Source organism: Dermochelys coriacea, chromosome 8 (genome assembly GCF_009764565.3).
Source record: "Dermochelys coriacea isolate rDerCor1 chromosome 8, rDerCor1.pri.v4, whole genome shotgun sequence".
Classification (NCBI taxonomy): domain Eukaryota; kingdom Metazoa; phylum Chordata; order Testudines; family Dermochelyidae; genus Dermochelys; species Dermochelys coriacea.
Window position 1 is genome coordinate 84981257 of NC_050075.1, and position 23017 is coordinate 85004273.

Consider the following 23017-nt stretch of genomic DNA (forward strand, 5'->3'; position numbering starts at 1 on the left):
GATAAAATCTCATCTTATTTTTAGAAACATTTTTCCACTTAGTAAATAATGACATTTTCAGTAGAAAACAATACAAGCAGTTCAAAAGAATACTTATAAGGTAAACTGTAGCTCACCAATCTGTGCCATAATTTGACAGAGAGCAATCTGTTTCAGGTAAGTTGATTTTCCACTCATATTTGGTCCTGTAATAATGATAAAATTGCTGCCTTCTGTGATGTAAGTGTTATTAGAAATAGGTTTTTCCACAGATATTTTTTCAAGAATGGGATGCCATCCCTGCTTGATTGCTAAGGTATCAGTAAATTCTGGACGAACTAAACCAAGAAAAAATTATAAGAAATGTTAAGCACTAAATACAAAAAACCTATGGCAATTATTAAAAAGTTAGATATTTAAATAAAATAAGAATCACTCATGCAGAACAGAGTTCTGAGTCTGTTACTCTTTCTCTTGTTGAATAATGTCTTGCTACTTGAGTTGGGGGCTTCACTCCTCTGCCAGGCATAGCACTACAAGGCGCTGCCTCAGTTTCCTCCAACCTGTATCTACAAAATAAGTCAAAACAAGCTTGCCTTAAAGCATTTCCCTTTAATTAAACAGAAATAAATATCCCAAATGGGGAAAGACCTTCTACTTGAGCCCTTAATCCTACTCCTAGCTCCAGATTTGGGGGACCCCTCTTACATAGTTCTGTATCTTGCCTGCATGAGGCTCCTAGTCCTCCTCTCTGGAGCTAGAGTACTGTTCAGAACAGTCTTTCTGCTGTTTACATACAATAACCCTCTGTCTTCCTCTCCAGACCTGGAGGTACCACCTTCTGCTTCTCAGTTCTCACTGGAGCTTGGGTAGAACTATTGCCAGTGCTTTAGCTAACATAGCATAAAAATATGATCCAGTTCTTCTCCCTGGAACTAAGGTTCAGGTACCATTTGTCTATCCCATGACAGAGTGGTCACCCTCCCCATTTTCTATTGTCTGCTGTCTCCTGTCATCAGGAGTCTTTTTTCCCCAATACTTCTCCTTGCTGACCTCCTCTCCATACTGAGTTCTGGTAATTTTATTAAAGTCAGGTGCTCCCCTAATTGAGCAGTAATCGGCCACCTGGGCAATCAGTTAGCTGCCAGTCCACTAATTAGCCACCAAGGCTGGCTTACCAACCTTAGTCATGGGTAGACTGTCCTTAATTCTCTCTAAAAGGCCAGTCACCCCATGACAAGGACTATTCACAAAGAAGGGATTATTCAACATGAGCAAGAGTGGAAGAATCAGAAAGGATATTCCCATGTAGCTATCAAATCAGCAAAGACAGTATACTTGGAGGAATTAATGGACTGTTTTCAGGTAGAGATTACATCTTTTATAAGAGTCCTCATGATCTGTTACAAAAAAATAACATTTTAGCCCTCCATCCTCAAATTAACATGCCAAGATTGTATTCAGAAGCAAGTGGGGAAATACATGAATAAAAAGGGAAAGAAAAGTAGGAAAATTGAAGCTATAAAAGTAATTCATACCTTGAACTGAAATCCAATTTTAGTTCTATAGATGACTAATATATGAAGAGATAAATACAAGAGCCACAAACTAGACCTGGTGGTATTATTATATAAACACTGGGGGACAAGGGAATAGTTTTACCCTCATTTTTATTAATATTTACCATCTCTTAGCCCTGGTCTACAATAGGCATTGAGGTCGAATTTAGCAGTGTTAAATCGATGTAACCGTGCACCCGTCCACATGACAAAGCCCTTTTTTCGACTTAAAGGACTCTTAAAATCGATTTCCTTACTCCACCCCCGACAAGGGGATTAGCGCTGAAATCGGTTTTGCTGGGTTGAATTTGGGGTACTGTGGACGCAATTAGATGGTATTGGCCTCCAGGAGCTATCCCAGAATGCTCCATTGTGACCGCTCTGGACAGCACTCTCAAGTCAGATGCACTGACCAGGTAGACAGGAAAAGGCCCACGAACTTTTGAATTTCAATTTCCTGTTTGGCCAGTGTGGCAAGCTGCAGGTGACCATGCAGAGCTCATCAGCAGAGGTGACCATGATGGAGTTCCAGAATCGCAAAAGAGCTCCAGCATGGACAAAATGGGAGGTACGGGATCTGATCGCTGTATGGGGAGAAAGAAAAGGAGTACTTATGGAACCTTAGAGACTAACAAATTTATTTGAGCATAAGCTTTCGTGAGCTACAGCTCACTTCATCGGATGCATCCGTGCTCTCAGAACTACGTTCCAGTTTTCGAAATGCCAAAACATTTGTGAAAATCTCCCAGGGCATGAAGGACAGAGGCCATAACAGGGACCCGAAGCAGTGCCACATGAAACTTAAGGAGCTGAGGCAAGCCTACTAGAAAACCAGAGAGGCGAACGGCTGCTCCGGGTCAGAGCCCCAAACATGCCACTTCTATGATGAGCTGCATGCCATTTTAGGGGGTTCAGCCACCACTACCCCAGCCGTGTTGTTTGACTTCTTCAATGGAGATGGAGGCAACACGGAAGCAGGTATTGGGGATGAGGAAGATGATGAAGATGAAGTTGTAGATAGCTCACAGCAAACAAGCGAAGAAACCGGTTTTCCTGACAGCCAGGAACTGTTTCTCACCCTGGACCTGGAGCCAGTACCCCCCGAACCCACCCAAGGCTGCCTCCCGGACCCGCCAGGCAGAGAAGGGACCTCTGGTGAGTGTACCTTTTAAAATGCTATACAAGGTTTAAAAGCCAGCATGTTTAATGATTAATTTGTCCTGGCATTTGTGGCTCTCCTGGATATACTCCCAAAGCCTTTGCAAAAGGTTTCTGGGGAGGGCAGCCTTATTCCATCCACCATGGTAGGACACTTTACCACTCCAGGCCAGTAGCACAAACTTAGGAAGAACTCATTGCAGAACAAAGCATTGCAGTGTATGTTTGCTGGCGTTCAAACAACATCCGTTCTTTATCTCTCCGTGTTATCCTCAGGAGAGTGATATCATTCATGGTCACCTGAAATAGGTGCTTTTCTTAAGGGGACATTCAGATGTGCCCGTTCCTGCTGGGCTGTTTGCCTATGGCTGAACAGAAATGTTCCTCACTGTTAGCCACGCGGTGGGGGGAGGCAAAATGCGACCTTGTAATGAAAGCACATATGCTATATATGTACTGTTAACAGCAAGGTTTACCATGAAAGAGTGAACCCATTGTTCTATAAAATGTGTCTTTTTAAATACCACTGTCCCTTTTTTTTCCTCCACCAGCTGCATGTGTTTCAAGGATCACAGAATCTTCTCCTTCCCAGAGGCTAGCAAAGATTAGAAGGTGAAAAAAACGCACTCGCGATGAAATGTTCTCTGAGCTCATGCTGTCCTCCCACACTGACAGAGCACAGACAAATGCATGGAGGCAGACAATATCAGAGTACAGGAAAGCACAAAATGACCGGGAGGAGAGGTGGCAGCCTGAAGAGAGGGCTGAAGCTGAAACATGGCGGCAGCGTGATGAGAGGAGGCAGGATTCAATGCTGAGGCTGCTGGAGGATCAAACTAATATGCTCCAACGTATGGTTGAGCTGCAGGAAAGGCAGCAGGAGCACAGACTGCCGCTACAGCCCCTGGGTAACCAACCACCCTCTTCCCCAAGTTCCATAGCCTCCTCACCCAGACGCCAAGAACGTAGTGGGGGTGGGCCTCCGGCCACCCAGCCACTCCACCCCAGAGGACTGCCCAAGTAACAGAAGGCTGGCATTCCATAAGTTTTAAAGTGCTGTGTGGCCTTTTCCTTCCTTCCTCCACCACCCCTCCTGGGCTACCTTGGTAATTATCCCCCTATTTGTGTGATGAATTAATAAAGAATGCATGAATGTGAAGCAACAATGACTTTATTCCCTCTGCAAGCGGTGATCGAAGGGAGGTGGGGAGGATGGTTAGCTTACAGGGAAGTAAAGTGAACCAAGGGGCGGTGGGTTTCATCAAGGAGAAACAAACAGAACTTTCACACCGTAACCTGGCCAGTCATGAAACTGGTTTTCAAAGCTTCTCTGATGCGCACCGCACCCTCCTGTGCTCTTCTACCTGCCTTGGTGTCTGGCTGTGCGTAACCAGCAGCCAGGTGATTTGCCTCAACCTCCCACCCCACCATAAATGTCTCCCCCTTACTCTCACAGATATTGTGGAGCGCACAGCAAGCAGTAATAACAGAGGGAATATTGGTTTTGCTGAGGTCTAACCGAGTCAGTAAACTGCGCCAGCGCAGTTTTAAACGTCCAAATGCACATTCTACCACCATTCTGCACTTGCTCAGCATGTAGTTGAACAGCTCCTGACTGCTCTCCAAGCTTCCTATGTATGGCTTCATGAGCCATGGCATTAAGGGATAGGCTGGGTCCCCAAGGATAACTATAGGCATTTCAACATCCCCAACGGTTATTTTCTGGTCTGGGAAGAAAGTCCCTTCCTGCAGCTTTTGAAACAGACCAGAGTTCCTGAAGATGTGAGCGTCATGTACCTTTCCAGGCCATCCCACGTTGATGTTGGTGAAACTTCCCTTGTGATCCACCAGTGCTTGCAGCACTATTGAAAAGTATCCCTTGCGGTTTATGTACTCGCTGGCTTGGTGCTCCGGTGCCAAGATAGGGATATGGGTTCCATCTATGGCCCCACCACAGCAGATCTTTGATTGTGTTGGCTACTTGTATCACAGCAGCCCCCACAGCAGATTTGCCCACTCCAAATTGATTCCCAACTGACTGGTAGCTGTCTGGCATTGCAAGCTTCCACAGGGCTATTGCCACTCGCTTCTCAACTGTGAGGGCTGCTCTCATCTTGGTATTCTTGCGCTTCAGGGCAGGGGAAAGCAAGTCACAAAGTTCCATGAAAGTGCCCTTATGCATGCGAAAATTTCACAGCTACTGAGAATCGTCCGAGACCTGCAACACTATACGGTCCCACCAGTCTGTGCTTGTTTCCCGGGCCCGGAATCGGCGTTCCACCGCATGAGCCTGCCCCATTAGCACCATGATACCCACATTGCCAGGGCACGTGCTTTGAGAGAAGTCTGTGTCCATGTCCTCATTACTCTCATAACCGCGCTGACGTCACCTACTCACCCAGTTTCGCTTTGCCAGGTTCTGGTGCTGCATATACTGCTGGATAATGCGTGTGATGTTTAATGTGCTCCTAATTGCCAAAGTGATCTGAGCGGGCTCCATGCTTGCAGTGGTATGGCGTCTGAACAGAAAAAAGGCGCGGAATGATTGTCTGCTGTTGCCCTGATGAAGGGAGGGGCGACTGACGACATGGCTTACAGGGTTGGCTTACAGGGAATTAAAATCAACAAAGGGGGTGGCTTTGCAAGAAACTGAATGGCCGCCTCAAGGATAGAACTCAAAACCTCAAGGACAGAACTCAAAACTGGGTTTAGCAGGGCGTTGATTTCACAGAGGGAGGGAGGAGAAAATGAATATAAAACAAATCTGCTCTATTTCTTGTTTTGAGCCACTTCATCTATCTTTATACACCTTGCTGGCAGCAGACTGTGCAGTACGACTGCTAGCCATCGTCACCTCCTGGGTGCTCAGCAGAAAACTGTGCAGTATGACTGCTGGCCATCATCTTCTGCTGGCTGCAGATTAAAAAGACCTGGCTGAGTCACTCCCATGTTTGCCCAGGCGCCCGGTTAAAAGAGCACCCAGGACTATGTCGACGACAGCTACCAGTCATACTGCACCGTCTGCTGCCAAAAGGCAATAAGTCTGCTGCTGTGTAGCAATGCAGTACCACGTCCGCCAGCACCCAGCACACCAGCACTACGGTGACGGTTAGCTGAGCGGGCTCCATGCTTGCCATGGTATGGCGTCTGTACAGGTAACTCAAGAAAAAAGGCGCAAAATGATTGTCTGCCCTTGCTTTTACGGCGGGAGGGAGGGAACAGGGGCCTGACGATATGTACCTAGAACCACCCGCGACAATGTTTTAGCCCCATCAGGCACTGGGATTTCTACCCAGAATTCAAATGGGCGGTGGAGACTGAGGGAACTGTGGGATAGCTACCCACAGTGCAAAGCTCCGGAAGTCGATGGTTGCCTCAGTACTGTGGACACAGTCCGCCGACTACATGCACTTAGAGCATTTGTGTGGGGACACACACACTCGACTGTATAAAAACGCTTTCTACAAAACCGACTTCTATAAATTCGACCTAATTTCGTAGTGTAGACATACCCTTAGAAAGAAACTTACCGTAGTCAGAAAGAGTGCAGGCATGGGCAAATGACAGCAACATATCCAACATTGACACAGTGTCAGAGAGTTTGTATAGGCAATGGATATGTTCATAGATTTCACTCAGTAGTTTACATACTATCCTGCAAGCAGACAGCTCTGAGTTAGTTACTGTATACTACTACATTTTATTGCTTTACACAGTTTACAGCAATAAAGCAATTATTAAGCTCATAATCACAGAATCATAGAATATCAGGGTTGGAAGGGACCTCAGGAGGTCATCTAGCCCAACCCCCTGCTCAAAGCAGGACTAATCCCCAACTAAATCATCCCAGTCAGGGCTTTGTCAAGCCTGACCTTAAAATCCTCAAAGGAAGGAGATTCCACCACCTCCCTAGGTAATGCATTCCAGTGCTTCACCACCCTCCTAGTGAAAAAGTTTTTCCTAATATACATAAAAAATGTCAATGTGATACTTAGATACTAGGAAGACAGGCGTTTCATAAATGCCATAGAGATTTGTAAACATGGGCAATTCTGTGAATTTCTAAAAAGTGTATTAAGTTATTAGGGAACAAATTCTAGGCCAAATTCTGCCATCAGATGTGCAGCTACAACTCCCACTGTCTTGAAAGGGAGCTGCATGTGCAAAATTGACTCTAAAAATACAGCTTTGGAACCAATGGCGTTCTATTGTCCTCCAAAAAGTGTGACTTCAGTTTCTTGAGTTGTTCATGTTTAAAATGGGTTTACATGATCACCAAAAATAGCCTATATTAGCTTTTGTAATCTAGAAGAAAAAAGAGAACAATATATGCCCTTTGGTCCCTTTATAAGCATAATTTATGGAAAGACTGAAGGTAACGCTACTTAAAATGAAAGGCATACTTAATATAAATAATGGCTACACATTGCCAAATGTGCTATACTCATTGTATAATTTGTGTTGATAATACTCAACAAAAAGTTTACTAAATGTGATGGACACTTCTTTTTTATGAATAAATCCCTATACATTTTAATCATAATTCAGGATAATGTAGATTTAGCCTTTTAATGTGCTCTCTCATGAAGAACACTCTCTCTCTACAATCTGGAGTGCTTTTATAAAACACCATAATTTAACAATGAAAACATATTAGAAAACCTTACAACTAGTTGTTAATATGGCAAATAAATCAAGTTAACACAAATATTAAAGAGTTTGAAATGTTCTTACAAGTAGGTCATGTGATAAATTTCTCTCAAAGACTCCTGGCACCTTTCATTCATTTTAATTAAGTCTGCTGAAGTAAAGCTATATGCATTTTTCATTTTAGTGATCTGTAGGGAAATTCAACCTTAAAGTAATACATCTCAAATAAATGCACATAAAGAAAAATTTCCAGAAAACAAAGTAGGAACAATCTAGAAAGCAAGTGACAAAACTGTTACCTTATTTCACTTTTCCTAAATAAAATAGCATGAAAAAACAACAAAATGCAAACATTAGAATGATAGCAACCTTATAACATTTCATATTATCTGACAAATAATATAGAACATATAGACATCTAATACGCTGTATAAAAGAATATGGGTTAAATAAATTCTATCCTCATTTATTATGTAATATCACTGAAGTAATTAATTTCATGACAAAACATGTCCAGAACACTTACCTTTGTAAATTCTGAAGGAAGCTGACCATTAGGTAATGCTGCACACTCTGCATTCATTTGGACAAAAAATCCACGAGCAGAGCTGAAACTCATCTTCAAAGGTAGGTTGTATTTTTCTGCAAGCTGTGTTATCATTCCTAAGTAATATGGGGGAAAAATCAGCCATAATTGAAATATTTTCTAACATACTATAAAACTCACTGTGTTATCTGAGTAGTAAAGGCATCATGCACATATCTAGATATCAATTCCAGTAAATTAGACAGCCTTGTTAGGACCTTGAAAGGGGGCTTGTGTGGGAGTGAAAGAGCTCAGTAAACCATTCAAATAAGAGCACTAGCTTTATAAAACTAGTGGACAAAAAGTGCCAGGTGAGAATATGAGAATTCATAGCCTCTTTTTAAAGATATTCATATGTTGTCATGGGGATCTCAGGGGTGGGTTGTCCTTCCGCTGGAAAGGAAGATTTTTCAGAGGAGTAAGTTTCAGATGAATCCACTTTCATGCCAGTGGTGTTTCACCCTGCTTTCTCAACAGGTAACTGTAATGCTTAGATCTGGGGCTCTCAGTCTTTTCCCACTCACTCCATAGTTCAGAATTTTTTGCATTTCTAAACCATAACCCCAACCCACTCACCTGGAGCAAAGTGGGAGGGTGATAGATGCAGGGGACTATTAGGTGACAGGAGAAAAGGTGCTGCTCAGTGGTGGGAATTCTGAATTTTGCTGGGTGGGGTACAGGCATGTGCGGGTGTCTGGGTAGATGAGGAAAAATACTGATGATGTACTACTGTGTAGGGAGAAAAGAAGGATGCTGTTGAATGGGGTTTCCCTGGCATTCACACATCTCACTGAGCTGGTTCCACCTCCCACTGTTGCTACCACCAGAGACGCTGGCCAGCAAATGGTTGGGTAGAGAAGATGGGCTGTGTTGGACACCTGGGTCCTGGAGTCACTCAGTGCTCCAGTGTCAGCATTTGCTTCCTCAGAGCTTAGCATGGTAACAGGGAAAGGAGAAAAGGAGCTCTTCTGCTGTACATGTGTGGGCTGCAGTGAAACTGGACTGCAGTAACCATCAGGAGGGAGAGAGAGAGCTCCTCCCTGCCTACATTTCTCTGGGTCTTAGCAGCCATGTAAGGAAAATTTTGGAAAGCAAGAGAACAATTAAACTATTGTGATGTTCACTCTATGTGATGTCGACTATAAGTTACAAAACTAATAGGAACTTCAAGACAATCTATAGTGTATTATTGGTGTTAAAAATTCTACTATTCACATGGGCTATTTGTCATCCTTGCCTGTTAAAGGGTGAACTAAAAGAACAATATTGTCTGCTCAGACATGTGATAGGAGCCATTTGGAAAAAGACAATCTTTTTCATCAACTTTAGACACTTTATCTAAAATGGTTATACTCAAAGAATAGAGGCATTCTTCCAAAATTGATTTTATTCATTTTGGCTTTAAAATAATATCAAGAAAGTGGTTTTACACAATTCTTAATAGCACAGTTAAATTATAGCCCACAGATTCAAACTAGTTAAAATATTAAAAACAAAGTATTTGTATTTGTAAAGCGTCAGCAGATGATAAAACTACATTTCTGTACCAGAAAATTTTATTTGAAATAATATTGTTGTTTCAACACTTCAAACTGAATTTAGATGCACTGCATTGTAGGTGCAAACCATAGGTTTTAAATGGAAAGATTATAATATCTTTGATTCATATACAGCTTGTTTTTTTTGTGGCACAATAAATGAAGCAATCTTTTTACTTTTTGAAATCACAAAATAGTTAATCATTTCATTTAATTACAGTTTTTATCTACAAATGGAAAATCTCAAAGTACATTTCAAATAGGGTTACCATATTTCAAGTTCCCAAATAGAGGACACTGCCAGGGGGAAGGGAGAGCTGGATGGGAAGGGGAGTAGTTTCTTTCTACTTTGAATATCTAACATTTATAAATAACAAGTGTAATGTCCTCAAAATGTCCTGAAAAAGGACGAGCAAGGAAAAATCATGGACATTTGTTCATATTTCAAAAATCTGCCAGGACAGAGACTGGAGGACCAAAAAGAGGTTGTGTCTGGGAAAACCGAAATGTATGGCAACCCTAATTTCAAATGTATCTCAACTTTTTTTTATTAATGACAAAACAAATTACAATAAAAATACTTACCTCCTCTTCATTAGGAAGTTAGCACTATATGTTCTTGTACAATTTTATGGTTCTATATAACAGGTGCAATATATTCCTATTAATCATCAATCATGAAATACCTGCTATGTCATCTACAATCTCTGTGTATGTTCTACGAGCTATATCAAGGAATTCATTGATGTTTGGCCTGACTGCGTAGCACTTCTGGGTCCTCATATTCAGGCATCCTTTTGTGTATCTTGTATCATCATTAATGACAGTTTTAATCTTTTCAAGTATGATTCCAAACCTACAACAGTAGTTATATCAGTAATGAAATTAGCTAGGTAATATTTTTCAACTTCATTATCAACATTATCTTCAATTATAAATAAAAATTACCGAAGCCAATACACTTCAATAGCTCAAAGTAAACACTAAAAACTTACCACATGATTTTTTTTTAATCTCAGACATCATATGAACACAGCTAACTTTAACCTAAATATTTTAATACCTTAAAGAATGGCAGACATTATACACTGCTCAAATATAGGAAACAGCTACTTGTCCTCAGTCATTTTGGGTGATTCTAAGAAATCAAAGTATTCTCACATTCTTTTTGTCTTTTCAATAATATCTACTGGAGTATTTAATTTTTGTAAGAATTTAAATTATGTTTGTCATTCATAACCAATCAACTATTGTTACAACCAATTTTCTATTTATCTTTTTTAAAATTTCTCCTGCAATAGTTGAAAAACTGAATTTCTAGAAACTTCATAAAGAATAAGTAAAATTAAGAGTTTCTAATGATAACACAAAAAACAGGAGCTACAATTATAAATAATTCAAGAAGCAACATCTTAAAATCCTACAGACATCCTCAGAAAAAAGGAGACAATCAGATATTCTAGCTATGAAAATTATATCACAGTACCTTTTGTCTTCCAGAGAACTGTAATATGCCTTTAACAAATGTGTCTTGCAGCTTTTCAAAGCAGCCTATTGAAAATTAAAATATATATTATTTATTCATAAAAACATTATTAAATTTTAATCATTTTAACAGTCTGTAAGGCTTTTAGATTCACCTAGGCTTATTTGAAGTTGGGGTGATATAGAGAGCTTACCGGTTGGGTGGCATCTATTCAAGTTAAATAATCATTATAAAATTAAGCTTTTAACTAGCATTCAGAATCCAGTTCCAAAAATAATAGAGACTCAGATATGTTTTTTTAAATCAACATCCAACTTAGCATAGATTTAGAGGCCCTTGTCTTATTTTTAGAGGATGTTATTACAGTGACAATGTACGGTTCCATGAGATATATAATGAATTGCACTGTGTGACAACAAAGATTAACTAACTAGTTTGGGTTTTATATAGAAAAAGTAACAGAATACATTTCACCTTTAGAGGATCCACAAGTTCCAGAGTATGTTTCAGATAGATTAAATTAGTTATCTTTGATTCAGCGGCTTTAACCTGTTGAAAAAAAATATTACAAATGCAGTATGTATAGACTTTTAAAATACATTTCAAAACAAGCATGCATTTTACACACACATTCTGAATGTATTTTTCATGTACTGTTAAGTGATTTATGAAAATTCATGACTAATGACCAGCTTGACAATTTGTAAATTTGCTGTTTTTTAAAAAAAAATATTTGACTATATATGGCTTGAGAAAACTCAAATTACAATATAATATTTTCAAAAGAGTTCTTCAACTGACAAGAAGTCTAAAATATTTGTGTTTTCTTGCAGAGAACAGAACATTTGCTATGTGCTGCTACCTTATAAAGAAAGAATAGGTAGCAGTTCCATAAGAAAAAAAAAACATCTAATTTTTGTGTGGAGAGTTGAAATCAGTGTTGGAAAATCAAAGGCTTTTGAAAATGAAACTGAAGAAAACTTTAGAGTTGAAAAATGGAAAAATCTTATGTAGAAGCTAAGGCAGATTTTCAAAAGCACAAATGAAAATCTTTCCTGTTATCTGTTTTAAAGTCAAATTAATAGAAAATATAAATAAAAGTGAAGGCTCCTGTGTGGGAAATATTAAACGGTATTTTTCTTTCAATTTTATGAAAAATTCAATTACACACAAAAATCTACTAAAAAGTCTTAGTTTATTTTAAAAATAATTATGCTAGAAATTGTTGGAACAGAAACACCCTCACTCACCCAATTTCTAATGTTCTCACAATCCAAGAATTTTTCTTCAATCATTTTTTTCTAAAAATTCTGAAGTTTCTTAAAGAAAAATGTGCTCACAGAACTCAACTAAGTCCCTTTATATGTTGCTGAATTTTCTTCTCAGAATGAAGCCTGGCAATCAGCCCAGATGGTGTCTTAGTGCAAAGGAGTATCAGGGTGGATATTTACAGACCTATTCCTTAAGATGGAGCAATTTGATTGCTTTGGGTCACCTTAGCAAGGAGAAAGCAAGCAAGGGTAGCTGTTCCAATAACCATAGCAAGTTTCTGCCAAAATTCCCCCCCACACACACCCCACATACACACATTACCAATTACAACTCCAGAAAGTTCAGTGTGTCTTGCTTGTAAGGAAAAAAAAAAAGCATCATTCAAAAGTTTTGTTATTCTATACCTATTGGTAACATTATAACATGGTGTTTTAACTTATTTTTTAACATTTTAAAATAGGCACATGGATGAGAGTACAAAGAAAGATTTCTTTCCTTTCTAATTTCTTTTTTCTCTAAACTAGCATCCAGAAACTCTAAGAAAAATTGTGATGTACTGGCTGTATTTTAAGTATACTGAACCAGAACAGTTTTTGTTAACAACGAAGTCTAGGCAGCTGTATTGTTACTAAAGCACTTTCCTGACGTACTTTTTTGCACTAGCTGAATGCACTTAGTCATTGGTTAGTAATGTTTTGCAGTTTGCAAATAACTGAAGTGATAACAGCCTGTTCTGAGATGAGCTAGTTGAAGCTGTCAAGGTCACTGCTGAAGTCCAGGGTTCAAATCTTGCTGTTGATGCATTGGAGATAGGGACACGGAACAGATTTTTTTTAATTACATTTAAAACAAAATGGGGTGGCAGAATCTAGCCCTAAAAATTAACTTGATTTGAGATGTTGACTTGTATTTAAATATTCTCTGTATCCCTCTATCTCTAAAACAGTTTGCTACATATGGCATGTTCAAATTTTCAATATATTTTAATCCCCTTGAAAATTTGTGCATGTACTATATTTGAAGAAAATGAGTTGTAATAAAACAAACGTTAATCATTGCTGCATCTAATTGTACTCTCTCTGTTATGTGTATTAATAATTTGTACCCTGATTGCTGCTGAGAGAGAACTTGTTTCATAGTTGTAAGAGACTTTCACTTGGCTTAATCATGAAGGCCTGTGTTTGGAAGCTAAAAGGAATAAGATTCTAAGTTCTAGCTTGACAGGTTTGGAAGGTTTATTTAGTAACTGAAACTAAACTAAAGAGGTTTGTTTTTTAGTAAAAATTTTGGGCCCATTTATAAGGGATAATCTCCACTGCTTTATATTGCATAAGAAGCTCCTGAGGCTAAATAATAGACAAAGCAAAGTTAAGGGGGCAATCAATCTAAAAACTGTGAGTATATTATTTCTATTATACAACTTTTAACATTAAAAGGGATATTTTCCCTTTCATGCTCATATGAAAATGCTTCTCTCTCCTACTCTCCAGTGATGTTAAGATGAAGGTGTGATTAGGATGAACAACTAAGAGGATGCAGATTTAAAAATACAGTGGATTTGTGAAGGAACAACAGTCATGTTTTTTAGTCATTCTCCACAAGGGTCACAGGGCCTCGCTTCCTCCCTAAATCCGTAACAGCTTGAGCTTGTTAGCCTTGCTGCTTTGCCCACCTTTTTTCCCCTCACTTGTGAAGAAATGAATGTTGGATTAGACTGGGTGTGGGAAATTGTGGATTGTGTGAGATCAATTCACATCAGTCATGCATTTTGTTGCTGTGTATTTGAGCTGATCTGGAGGAACCAACAGACCTGTTTCAGTGTATTTTTAAAATATTGTCAAGGATGCCTAGAGCATTAGATGGGTGCTCTTTTATTACTCTCTGCATAAATCTAAATAAATAAATGAAAACACTTTATGATTGGCTGAAATTCTTCTCCTGTTACAAAGTAAAAATATACTTTAGTTTAAGGGGTTCATACTTTCATCTTTCTGGGTGAGAAGCAACATATATAAATCATCCTATGTCTTTAAAGCTATGTTTCCATCCCTTTCTAATGTACAATCTTTTTTCACAAATAATACAATTGTACAGCTGCTATATGAAGTTTACATGTTGCATACTCTATTGAGATAACTGACAATTATTCATTATTTATGCGATAGGTGCATTTATAAACCTACTGTATCTTGCTTTGGAATTTGTACTAAAATTGAAAGAAGTTGTTCAGTATCCAGGAATCTTGAAATCACTGTAAAACAAAATTAAAACATAAATTAGAAACTGAGCTGAAACTTGCGATAATTTTAATAATAAATCTTTAACAAATAATTTATTTAATTTTCCAAAAGAAAACAGGCACAGAAAACTATTTAGTACCTATGTTTGTGAAGTCATTTTCTTCCTTCATCCTATCACAGCAAAATCTTGACAAAGTACTGTAACTCCTGCCTCATACTGAGAAAGAGGGACGATCAGCGAGTTATCTCAAGTGCCTATACACAAATGCAAGGAGCCTGGGAAACAAGCAGGGAGAACTGGACGTCCTGGCACAGTCAAGGAATTATGATGTGACTGGAATAACAGAGACTTGCTGGGATAACTCACATAACTAGAATACTGTCATGGATGGATATAAACTGTTCAGGAAGGACAGGCAGGGCAGAAAAGGTGGGGGAGTTGCATTGTATTTAAGGGAGCAGTATGACTGCTCAGAGCTCCAGTATGAAACTGCAGAAAAACCTGAGAGTCTCTGGACTAAGTTTAGAAGTGTGAGCAACAAGGTTGATGTTGTAGTGGGAGTCTGCTATAGACCACTGGACCAGGGGGATGAGGTGGACGAGGCTTTCTTCCGGCAACTCACGGAAGTTACTAGATCGCAGGCCCTGATTCTCATGGGAGACTTCAATCACCCTGATATCTGCTGGGAGAGCAATACAGCGGTGCACAGACAATCCAGGAAGTTTTTGGAAAGCGTAGGGGACAATTTCCTGGCGCAAGTGCTGGAGGAACCAACTTGGGGCAGAGCTCTTCTTGACCTGCTGCTCACAAACCAGGAAGAATTAGTAGAGGAAGCAAAAGTGGATGGGAACCTGGGATGCAGTGACCATAAGATGGTAGAGTTCAGGATCCTGACCCAGGGAAGAAAGGAGAGCAGCAGAATACAGACCTGGACTTCAGAAAAGCAGACTTTGACAACCTCAGGGAACTGATGGGCCCGATCCCCTGGGAGAATAACATGAGGGGGAAAGGAATCCAGGAGAGCTGGCTGTATTTTAAAAGAATCCTTATTGAGGTTACAGGGACAAACCATCCCGATGTGTAGAAAGAATAGTAAATATGGCAGGCGACCAGCTTGGCTTAACAGTGAAATCCTTGCTGATCTTAAACACAAAAATGAAGCTTACAAGAAGTGGAAGATTAGACAAATGACCAGAGAAGAATATAAAAATATTGCTCAGGCATGCAGGAGTGAAATCAGGAAGGCCAAATCACACCTGCAGTTGCAGCTAGCAAGAGATGTTAAGAGTAACAAGAAGGGTTTCTTCAGGTATGTTAGCAACAAGAAGAAAGTCAAGGAAAGTGTGGGCCCCTTACTGAATGAGGGAGGCAACCTAGTGACAGAGGATGTGGAAAAAGCTAATGTCCTCAATGCTTTTTTTGCCTCTGTCTTCATGAACGAGTTCAGCTACCAGGCTACTGCACTGGGCAGCACAGCATGGGGAGGTGGTGACCAGCCCTCTGTGGAGAAAGAAGTGGTTCGGGACTATTTAGAAAAGCTGAACGAGCACAAGTCCATGGGGCCGGATGCGCTGCATCCGAGAGTGATAAAGGAGTTGGCGGATGTGATTGCAGAGCCGTCGGCCATTATCTTTGAAAACTCATGGCGATTGGGGGAAGTCCCAGACAACTGGAAAAAGGCTAATGTAGTGCCCATCTTTAAAAAAAGAGAAGGAGGATGATCCTGGGAACTACAGACAAGTCAGCCTCACCTCAGTCCTGGAAAAATCATGGAGCAGGTCCACAAGGAATCAATTCTGAAGCACTTAGAGGAGAGGAAAGTGATCAGGAACAGTCAGCATGGATTCACCAAGGGCAAGTCATGCCTGACTAATCTAATTGCCTTCTATGAGGAGATAACTGGCTCTGTGGATGAGGGGAAAGCAGTGGACGTGTTGTTCCTTGACTTTAGCAAAGCTTTTGACATGGTCTCCCACAGTATTCTTGCCAGTAAGTTAAAGAAGTATGAGCTGGATGAATGGACGATAAGGTGGATAGAAAGCAGGCTAGATCGTCGAGCTCAACAAGTAGTGATCAATGGCTCCATGTCTAGGTGGCAGCTGGTATCAAGTGGAGTGCCCCAAGGGGCGGTCCTCGGACGGGTTTTGTTCAATATCTTCATTAATGATCTGGAGGATGGTGTGAATTGCACCCTCAGCAAGTTTGCAGATGACACTAAACTGGGAGGAGAGGTAGATACGTTGGAGGGTAGGGATAGGATACAGAGGGCCCTAGACAAATTAGAGGATTGGGCCAAAAGAAATCTGATGAGGTTCAACAAGGACAAGTGCAGAGTCCTACACTTAGGACGGAAGAATCTCATGCACTGCTACAGACTAGGGACTGAATGGCTAGGCAGCAGTTCTGCAGAAAAGGACCTAGGGATTACAGTGGACGAGAAGCTGGGTATGAGTCAACAGTGTGCCCTTGTTGCCAAGAAGGCCAATGGCATTTTGGGATGTATAAGTAGGGGCATTGCCAGCAGATTGAGGGACACGATCATTCCCCTTTATTCAACATTGGTGAAGCCTCATCTGGAGTACTGTGTCCAGTTTTGGGTCCCACACTACAAGAAGGATGTGGAAAAATTGGAAAGAGTTCAGCAGAGGGCAACAAAAATGATTAGGGGACTGGAACACATGACTTATGAAGAGAGGCTGAGGGAACTGGGATTGTTTAGTCTGCAGAAGAGAAGAATGAGGGGGGATTTGATAGCTGCTTTCAACTACCTGAAAGGGGGTTCCAAAGAGGATGGATCTAGACTGTTCTCAGTGGTAGCAGATGACAGAACAAGAAGTAATGGTCTCAAGTTGCAGTGGGGGAGGTTTAGGTTGGATATTAGGAAAAACTTTTTCACTAGGAGGGTGGTGAAACACTGGAATGCGTTACCTAGGGAGGTGGTGGAATCTCCTTCCTTAAAAGTTTTTAAGGTCAGGCTTGACAAAGCCCTGGCTGGGATGATTTAGTTGGGGATTGGTCCTGCTTTGAGCAGGAGGTTGGACTAGATGACCTCCTGAGGTCTTTTCCAACTCTGATTTTCTATGATTCTATGATTCAATTACCAGAAAGAAAACAGACAAAAGAACTACCAATCTAACAAGACTCTTATGTCACATCCATAACCATGGTATCTGAGCACTTATTGGTCATTGAATCATGATGGATATGATGATATCAGCTCTCGCGTATTCTCTTCAATAAAGAAACTCTCAGAGCTTAAACAACCTAAAAGATATTGAATGGTAAGAACATTAGGATCCCCACAGCAGGGCAGGAGGGCTGAAATATAAATGAGGGAAGAGCGGGAGACTATAACAAACTGTATTGTCAGTAAACTACTGTCCCTTGTCAAATATCTCTACTTCCTATCTTATAACAGAAAATATGTCAGAATGCAGATGTAGCAGGCAGTCCTCAAGAGCAAACGGGCTATCTTAAAAATCATAGAAACATTCTCTGTTTGAAAATTCCAATCCAATTATGACAGTGAAAAGATGACTATGTATCTGTCCTGCAATTTCATAAGTAGTAACCTGAGCCTGTGGTGGAATGACCTTATCAGAAGGAAGCCTGACAGAATATAGCACTAACTCTGCAACTACAATTGCTCAAGGAAGATGCTGACTGGTGGGCACTACTGAACTATTGAAGAGGCAACAGACCCCCATGCATCCTGCAGAGGAAAGATTCCCAAATCTAATAAAAGCCCTGGTGTGTGGCAGTGCCTTAGTGGTGCTATAGCACTGATGCTAAAGAGCTACACATATGGTCAACCCTCCTGTATGGATGTGAGAGCTGGACATTTAGAAAGGAGACTGAGACACGACTCAGAGCGTTCAAGTTTTGGTGTTACAGAAGGTTAAAATTATCTGGATAACCAAAATTATGAATGATCAGGTGATGAAAAGGAACAATTTAAAAACAGAAAAATTACTTGATATCATAGGTAAGAAAATAAAATCTTTCTGTGGACAAACTGCTCGCCGATCACCAGAGCAACTTGATTCCAACTCTTATACTATCAGGCAAGAGGAAGAAAGAGAGCCAGCTATATTGGAAAAATCACCAGATGGACTGGTATCCAAAGGAAACTAAAAGTTTTACAACCCTGTTGTGACTGTGAAAGATGGAAGGTGAAGGTTGAGAACTTCCATATTATAAATGTCACGGAAGAATACAACTGAGGAATTAGCCTCTGCTTTCAAGGAGATAATGTACTTGACCTTTCTCAGGTATTACCCCAGCTCCTGCTCTAGTTCACACCTGGTCTTGAGGACAAAGAATGAGAGATCACAATGGGAGATCTACATTTCTGGCAAGGACCAGAGTGAAAATTTTTACAAGTCATAAGGACCATCACCCACATCAGAACTGTTCCAACAGTCACAAAGAAAATAATGTCAAATATCAGAGGCGTGTTAGCCTTATTAGTCTGGATCTGTAAAAGCAGCAAATAGTCCTGTGGCACCTTATAGACTAACAGACGTATTGGAGCACAAGTTTTTGTAGGTGAATGCATCCTTTGTTGCATGCATCTGGTGAAGTGGGTATTCATCCACGAAAGCTTATGCTCCAATACGTCTGTTAGTCTATAAGGTGTCACAGGACTCTGCCGCTTTTAAAGAAAATAATGAGAGTTGTATGATTCATACATTTTAAGACCAGAAGGAACCACTATAATCTAACTTCCTACACAACACAGGTTATAGAACCTCATCCAGTAATTTCTGCATCAAACCTATAACTTCTGTTTGTACAACAGCATATCTTTTAGAAAGATATTAAATCTTAAGACTCCAATTGATGGAGAGCCCACTATATCCCTAGATAAGTTGTTCCAATAGTTAATTACCCTTACTGTTAAAACTTTGTGCCTTATTTATAGTCTGAATTTCTTTGGCTTCCGTTTCTAACCAGGGGCCCTTTTCTATGCCTTTTTCTGCTAGATTGAAGAGCTATCTACCGTCAGATATCACTTTCCCATGTACATATTGGAAACTGTAATGAAATCACCTCTTAAACTTCCCTTAGATAAACTAAATAGATTGAGCTTCTTTAGTCTCTCACTAGAAGGCTTGTTTTCCAGTCTCAAATCTTTCTTGTAGTTCTCCTCTCTGAACCCTTTCCAATTTTTCCAAAATCCTTTTTGAAGTGGAGACGCAAGAACTCAATGCAGTATTCCAGTAATGGTCTCACTAATGCTGTACATAGACATAATACCAACTCCCTACTCCTATTCGATATTCCCCTGGTTATGTATCCAAGGATCATGTTCACCCTCTTAGCTACAGCATTACAGAGGAAGCTCATGGTCAAATGGTTATCTGCATTCAAGTCCTTTTCAGAATTGCTGCATTCCAGAATAATGTGACCTACATTCTTTGTTCGTAAATGTATGATCTTATTTTTGGCTGTATTAAAATGCATATTGTTCACCTTATTAAATGATCCACGATTGTCTGTATAATTTACCTGTCCCCATCATTATTTATCACTCCACCAATTTGAGTGTCATCTGTAAATATTAATCCATTTAACATGGGCTACATATAGTGCAAATTCTTAAAAAATCAGAATGCATGCTAGAGTCTAAGTATATTATGCCAACACAGAAAAATTTATCAAACTTGTGATCTCTTCAAAAAAACAACAAATTTGTTTATCAAGACCTATTTTCCATAAAACCATGTTGATTGGCATTAATTACGCTAACATCCTTTAATTCTTCACTGATTGCATTCCATTATCAGCCTTTCCATGATTTTGCCAGGATAGAGGCCCATAGTTATCTGGGTCATCCCATTTACCCTCTTTAAATACTGAAATATTTGTAAACGGTGGCTTTTTTCCAATCCTCTGGAACTTCCCCACCTTCCCAGATTTGTTAAAAATCAACATTAATGATTCCGAGAGTTCCTTGTTCTATTCTTTTAATAGAAAGAAAGCAGCTGCACCTCACAAGTTAGAGAGTTGATCACTGACAAGACCAAGAGACAATGTTTGACAAGTAGTCTTGTGGGGAAGCATATATTATAGTCCACCTCTCCTATCTACCTCACTACCTTTGAGCTACAAGGGCCAAAACACAGTATCCTCTGCTGCATCTTCACGAGCATATTTCTGATTTATTGAAATGGGGCGGGTGGGTGTGGATGAAGTTAAAACTGGAGAAACACACTCCATGTTTCCAGGGGAAAGGAAGCAAAAATACTAAGGACAAAGTGGGTGGGCCGGTGTTTTTATACCAACTGTGATTGACATACACCTTTTGCCTCCTTACTTCTTGACAGGTGGGATATAAATGTCAAAATATTTTCTATGATGGGATGGAGATAGAGAAAGAATGAGAAATGCCAAGTCACTGTTTTAGGTAGTTGTGATGCAGTAACTATTTCCAAACATTTTATTTTAAAAATGTGTATTTGAAATATATAAGGTGTAAAAATAAAGGATAAACATACTATCTGAGCCACTCTGATGATCTGCAAAAATGTGGTTTATATATTCACATCTGCTCTGCTAGCATAATATCAAGCTAAAAGAGGGTAGCTCTACAGACTACATGTTATTCATTTTTGTGTTGTGAAAGCCTTGGAAAGAGTTCCTGATCTGACCAAAAGTGATTACTCGTTTACCCAAAAAACATAATAAGCCGTCCAAAACCAGGAAATAAAGATTTAGTGAATTTAATGTCAAGCTTAGCTGGACTAACTAACTTGTGCTCTTTAGCAGTGTACGTAGTAGCAGTGAATTCATCTGTCTCGTTACCTGTATCTTAGAAATCAAAAATGAGAAGCTGCATATTCATAACAGTATGCAAATTACATTACAGATATTAGTGGTGTATATCTTGAAAGCCTGGCTCCAGCACAAAATGCACTTGGTTAAAGAGCTAGTGAGACCAATTCAAAATTCCTCTAAAGCACCATTCGCTGGTCCGCCTCATTTACTAAAAATTTTAGTAAAATGATCAAAAAAGAGGTAAAATGTCAAATTAAATAATGACAGATTATGAACTATTGCTAGAAATCATAACATTTTTTAAATCCACTATGAAATGTAACTTCACAAGTCAAAACATGTTTCATATCTATTTTATTAATACATGCTATGAGTTTTCAGCTATTATAAAAACAAAAATATTTAAATGGGTATTTTAAAGTGTTTTAAAAATAAAACAAGCTATTACCTGCCTGAAGACTAAAAAAGAGCTCCTCATCCTGTAGTAGTTCCTGAATACAATCCAATCTTGTGTTAATTGTTTCAGCATCAACCAGAGGCTCCAGGATATTAGACCTGAGTCTTCGGCTTCCACCTGGAGTTTTAGTATAATTTAGAACGCCAAAAAGAGTGTGACCATTCCTTTGAAAATAACACAAATTTAAAAAAACAAAAACTCAAAAAAAATCAAGCTGATACAAATCAAATGAAATTTTCAGATTAAATTAGCCTACAATTTACAGCTTGATTATCAGAAGTGCTGAGCAGACACAAATTCCCTTGAATTCCATCTGAGCTTTGGGACCTCAGACTGAAAATCAGGCTATGAGTAAGGCTACGTTTTAGTCACGGGTATTTTTAATAAAAGTCACGGACAGGTCATGGGCAGTAAACAAAAATTCATGGCTCATGACCTGTCCATGACTTTTACTAAAATTACCAGTCAATAAAACTTGGGTGGAGGGAGCTGCCCGGGACCACTAGTGGTGCGGGGGGACGAAGATGGCGGCGTACTGCCCAGGACCCCCACTGGTGCTGGGGTGGGCGGGGCCAGCAGGCTCCCTACCTGGCTCAACACCTCCCCTGCCCCCGAGCAGCAGCAGAGTTTGGGTGTGGGAGGGGGCAGGAGGTTGGGGCACGGGACGGGTTGAGGCAGGCTCTGGGCAGCACTTACCCACTTCTGGACTCCCCAGAAGTGGCAACATCCCCCTTGCTCAGCTGCTAGGTAGAGGTGTGGCCACACATAACTTGTGTGTCAGTTATACAAGTCAAACCTGCTGACAGCTGGTTCATTTGTGACAGATACACGATACACCTTTACACAATTCTTATCTTTTCACTCTTTCTTTCTAATCCCTTTCATTACTAGGGGTATCCTGATGCCCATAAAAAAATTCCAGGCTAGGACTACAAATTTCATGCTAAGTTAAAGTTCATTTCTTTTTTCAAATTATTTAAAAATCAGCTTTGCATATGATATAATGGCTGTCAGGATAGAGCCAAATTAACTCTTTGTTTCTGACTAGATAGATTAGATACATGTGCCATAGAACTTGGTGCATTATAAATTTATAATGCAATTTGTAAAAACAAAATAATCTTACCGAGAATCTCTATTGTTTGTTAACAATTCAAGATTTTGGGCTGATGATGAATCTATCATAGCAGTTTGCTCACTTCCCTGGAAACGAACTTTGAGTGACTTAGGAGCATAAACTGAATTTTGAATAAATTCAACATATTTTAGCAAAGCTGCAACAGCTGCTAGACAGTAATACCTGTAAAGTAG

General features: G+C 39.8%; 1 protein-coding gene across 5 annotated transcripts in view; it reads right to left on the reverse strand.

Annotated features, from left to right (window-relative positions):
- The window catches only part of MSH4 (mutS homolog 4), a 65738-nt gene that overhangs the window by 12610 nt on the left and 30111 nt on the right, over positions 1–23017 (reverse strand). For 4 of the 5 annotated variants that reach the window (XM_038412763.2, XM_038412766.2, XM_038412765.2 and 1 more), the window contains exons 6-15: positions 22833–23006; positions 21698–21870; positions 14412–14479; positions 11431–11505; positions 10957–11021; positions 10157–10326; positions 7873–8009; positions 7431–7534; positions 6227–6351; positions 117–317 (exon numbers count right to left, since the gene is read on the reverse strand). In XM_038412763.2, the coding sequence (XP_038268691.1) occupies positions 117–317; positions 6227–6351; positions 7431–7534; positions 7873–8009; positions 10157–10326; positions 10957–11021; positions 11431–11505; positions 14412–14479; positions 21698–21870; positions 22833–23006 (1292 nt within the window). The remainder of the gene's footprint in view (positions 1–116; positions 318–6226; positions 6352–7430; positions 7535–7872; positions 8010–10156; positions 10327–10956; positions 11022–11430; positions 11506–14411; positions 14480–21697; positions 21871–22832; positions 23007–23017) is intronic. The other variant, XM_043490750.1, reaches the window with a different exon arrangement.